This window comes from Nicotiana tabacum, chromosome 13 (genome assembly GCF_000715075.1).
Source record: "Nicotiana tabacum cultivar K326 chromosome 13, ASM71507v2, whole genome shotgun sequence".
Lineage (NCBI taxonomy): Eukaryota > Viridiplantae > Streptophyta > Magnoliopsida > Solanales > Solanaceae > Nicotiana > Nicotiana tabacum.
Genome location: NC_134092.1, coordinates 127,740,882 through 127,745,572, shown reverse-complemented (window position 1 = coordinate 127,745,572; position 4,691 = coordinate 127,740,882). Strand labels below are relative to the sequence as shown.

At 33.4% G+C, this 4,691-nt stretch overlaps 1 protein-coding gene across 1 annotated transcript; it reads left to right on the top strand.

Annotated features, from left to right (window-relative positions):
* The first annotated feature begins 712 nt into the window (after window positions 1-712).
* Window positions 713-3,355, top strand: LOC107799333 (transcription factor bHLH94). Its single transcript, XM_016622432.2, has 3 exons — window positions 713-1,323; window positions 2,112-2,519; window positions 2,960-3,355. The coding sequence occupies exons 1-3, from the start codon at window positions 955-957 to the stop codon at window positions 3,056-3,058; spliced, it is 876 nt and encodes a 291-aa protein (XP_016477918.1). The 5' UTR covers window positions 713-954; the 3' UTR covers window positions 3,059-3,355.
* The last annotated feature ends 1,336 nt before the right edge of the window (window positions 3,356-4,691 follow it).

Here is a 4,691-nt window from a genome sequence, read left to right as displayed (position 1 = left end):
CGTCAATATAAGAGTTTTATATATTATGTTGTGTTTACCTTTTATAGCATATAACCATTTTATTTTTTAGTTTACTAATTTTGTATTTTTGGGAGACTTACTTGTAAATACACTTTGAGTAAATAGTATAAAAAAATCTTTACACAGTACATAAGACTTAAAACTCATTTAATAATGATCAGTGCAAATAGCTATAAGAAAATTATTTGTACAATTAAAATATGGATAAGAGTGATTAATGACAAATTAAGCTATTAAAGAAACAATCTTTGGATAAATAGTTCGTGCATAACTCCACACTAATAACTTCGGCATTATAATCTCTTAAATTGTACGTAAATCAAACTTGTTATTACTCACTGGCTATTATCAAAGCTTATACTGTATCATTTTGCTCTCACCGTTTAAAATATTGAGTTGAATTAATTTAATTTAGCTTTAAAAATTAATCAAATTGACTCTCAATAATTGAAATATGTCATATAAATTGAATCAGAAAAATTATTTGTATCCTAACAAAAAATATAAATTTTACTGACCAAAATTTACTCATTAATACTACCATTTCACTCAGCCGTGGTTACATAAAATTATGTGCGCTACTTTTTTCTTGTTTAGACAAGCATAGACCCCACCCCACCCCTCTTCTTTCCCCACAACCCTCCTCGATGATGAACAAGAGGATATTTAATTAAGGAACTAACAATAGAATGTTTCTCTGTGTTTCTCTCTCTCACACACAAACCAAAGAACATAGCCTCTCACGTGTAGTAGTTTCTGTAGCTTAAGAAATTTATACAATTTGATTCGTACGGCCACTTGGCTTTTGTTACTTCATTTCCTTCTGGTTTTCAAGCCTTTATAAACCCCATTGAACCCTTTACCAATTTAGCCAATTTTTGAGAGAGAAAATCAATAGTAGGGTATTTCAGAAAACAAAAAAAGAGAGGAAAAATGGCTCTTGAAACTGTTGTTTTCCAACAAGATCCTTTCACTTATAGCCACAAAGATATTTACAATCTTGGTGGCTTTTTTCATGAATATAATTGGGATTCTTCTCATTCTTCAATAGCACAAAGCTATAATAACAACTCTTCATCTCCTGAAGTTTGCACCGGATTCTTGCCGGCTGAATATCCTCCGGTGGAGACTCCGGTTGTTTCCTGCCGGAGAAAAAGACGGCGCACTAAATGTTCTAAGAACAAGGAGGAAATAGAAAACCAAAGGATGACTCACATTGCTGTCGAAAGAAATCGCCGCCGGCAAATGAACGATTACCTCGCCGTTCTCCGATCATTGATGCCTCCTTCTTATGCTCAAAGGGTACTTTCTCTGTCTCTCTCTCTGTCTCTTTCTCACACACACACACACGCACGTAACGACATGCATTAATAGGCATGTTGGCATTTAAAAAAAAATATTTAGCGTCACAATGATATTATTAGTATTATGAGTTTAATTTATATATACAGACAAAAATCAGGAAAAAAAAGGTTGATTATTTGCTATACTAGTTTAATTAAATTATATTGATACCATAAAATTTTTTACACTGTCGTATCTATTAAGTTACATCCTTATTTTACACATTTAGGTTATATGCATAAAAAATATAAAGAAATTTACAATTCTGATTATAGTACTTTTAATATATTTTTAGGTCACCATATTAGTCTTGCAGCTTGCTATAAGGAATTTTATATGTCAATTTTCCCAGTAAAAATTTATAGACTGACAGCATGCCCAGAAAGTTAGGGTTAAATTAACCCCTTTATTGTTATCGTTAATATTTTTACGATGAATATTGTTATTGTTGTTTTTACTATTTTTTAACATTTCCGACCATATAGTGTCTTCATAGATCTGTAAGTAAATCTTTCTACTATACTATTCATGCATGTTTTATGTATAAATTTTAGCTTATAAGTTGTATTGTTTGGGTTGGTAACGGGTAGGATCGTCTTTAATTTAATTAAAAAGCAACGTCTAAATTGCCCTAAAGACTAGGAAACATCATCCAGCTTGGTAGTTAAAGTCAATTAAGTAGTAAAACATTATTATAAATCATTAGTACAATAATTTAACCTTTTTTTATTTATTAATGTGAACAGGGAGACCAAGCATCAATTGTTGGAGGCGCAATTAATTTTGTAAAAGAACTTGAACAACTCCTTCAATTCTTGGAAGCTCATAAACAAGAAGTTAAAAAGCAATCATCACCAAATAATGCTTCTCAACATCCCTTCTCTAAGTTCTTCACTTTTCCTCAATACGCAACCGCAAACAACCACCCGATGGCCACCGCCTACGACGGGGCAACGACGGAGGAGAGGCGGTCGGCGGTGGCAGACATCGAGGTGACAATGGTGGAAAGCCATGCTAATGTTAAGGTTTTGTCAAGGAGAAGACCAAAACAATTATTGAAGATTGTTAATTGGTTACAAGCTATGTGCTTTACAATTCTTCACCTCACTGTTTCAACAGCTGATCATACGGTTCTTTACTCATTCAGTGTCAAGGTTAGTATATACGCAATTTTATAAGATTATATGTGTTATGACTGATCACAAAATTTAAGATAAAAAGGGTTTTGACACATGGAACTTATGGTCTCAAATATGTCATGTCATTTATAAAATTATAAAACCATATTATGAAGGTAAAATGATAAGCAGAAATTCAAAGAGTTTCAAAATATAAAAATATGTTATTTTTTTCCTGATACGTATACAAGAGAGATTTTCATCAAACGGCACCCTTATAGAAGTTTGATACTGCATGAAAATAATAGTATACATCCTCAGTTCAACCATTATATGAAACTCAAAGTACTGTTTTTTTTTTCCTTTTCTTGCTTCTTATTTTAGGCAATATATATTCTCATTATATTGGCCAAAAAGATTTGAGTGATAAGAAGCAAAATGAAGGGGATCTAACTATTTGTATTTACATGAGACAGGTGGAAGATAATTGTCAGCTAAATACAGTGAGTGAGATAGCAAGTGCTGTACATGAAATGGTGGCCATGATAATTAAGGAGGAGGCTATGTCTTGTTGAGATGACCTGTCTCTTCTTCTTGTTCCCCACCCCCCAATGAAAAAACAAATATTAAAATTAAAGCTATTTCTTCTCAAGATTGTATGTATAATTTCTTGTCATTATCAAATCATTGCTTTCTTTAGATTATTGAAGACATTATTTATTGTAGTACTTATGTACAAACTCCAACAAAATCCTCCTCTCCTAACGCCCACCAAACACTTGCCACATGGCCTGGTAACTTAGTTTTGAGAATGTTTGTTTGTTTTTTCCTACAATTATTTTCTATATAGGGACGTTCTGGGTGATTTTATATATGTGGGAACTTTCCTTACAATCTTTTACTCTTTGTTTGAAACGAAAAACTTATATATAATTATGCATTACATTATGAGGCGACTAGTCGTGATGATACCTAACTCTAACTCGTTATGTAAGTCAATTATTAACTAACCAATTTCAATAATATATAACTGATTCTAATACACTCTTCAAGAACTGATAGTACAAATCATGAACTTTTAAGATTAGAATTTACAAGGTTGGTATAAAATAAAATACATCATCTATTTGAAATATACATGAACAAATTTAAAATTCTAAAGTTACCATGAATAAGAAGCAGCAATGACTGGAACACAGGTACATCTTCAAATCCAGCTCCCATCGAACACAACAACATCAACAGCCAACATCTGCACGCAAGGTGCATAAGTGTAGTATGAGTACAACCGACCCCATGTACTCAATAAGTAACAAACCTAACCTTAGGTTGAAAGTAGTGACGAGCTTGTACCAAGGTCAAAGTCCAACTCCAATAACCAACAACAGTTCATAATAATATAAAGCAAGTAATAAAAGAAGTAACTCGAAGATAAAATGCTCAGCTTAAATCATGATTTCTGAAAATAGTTCTACCTTTCAAGTGTATCAGTAAAAACTCAAATCGTTTACCGAAGTTACCAAAAATATGAGTAAGTTTGAAAATAATAATTTTCCCAAAAATCTTTTAAATAATAAATAAAATGTTTCATTTCCTTTCCAGATAGCCAGTGGAAAATGTATCACTATGCCCATATGCAATATGTGTGAGAAGTCATGAATGACGTGATACCGTACAACATGAGAAAAATACATGTCTGTGTCTGTATGTCATGTGTGCATATCAATGCAATGTATCTCAGTGATAAAATCATATGCATACTCTCAGAGTATCAATTCACTCAGTCCTCACAGTCACTCAGTCCTCACAGTCACTCAGTCCTCACAGTCACTCAATCCTCACAATCGCTCGACACTCGCACTCAGTAGGTACCTGCGCTCACTGGGGGTGTGTACAGACTCCGGAGGGGATCCTTCAGCCCAAACACTATAACAAGCTAATCATGGCATAAATCAGTCAACTATGTTGCGGCGTGTAACCCGATCCCATAAATAATAATATATATAAATCTAATATGGCCTGCTGCGGCATGCAGCCCGATCCTATCATCATCCTCACAACCAAGCCATCGGTCTCACTCAGTCATCAATCTCTCCAGTCTCTCGGGCTCACAATGCCATGAAAATTACCCCAAAATGATGATATGATGAATCATTAAATAGCAACATAGACTGAGAGATGATATGAAATGAATGAACATGACTGGGT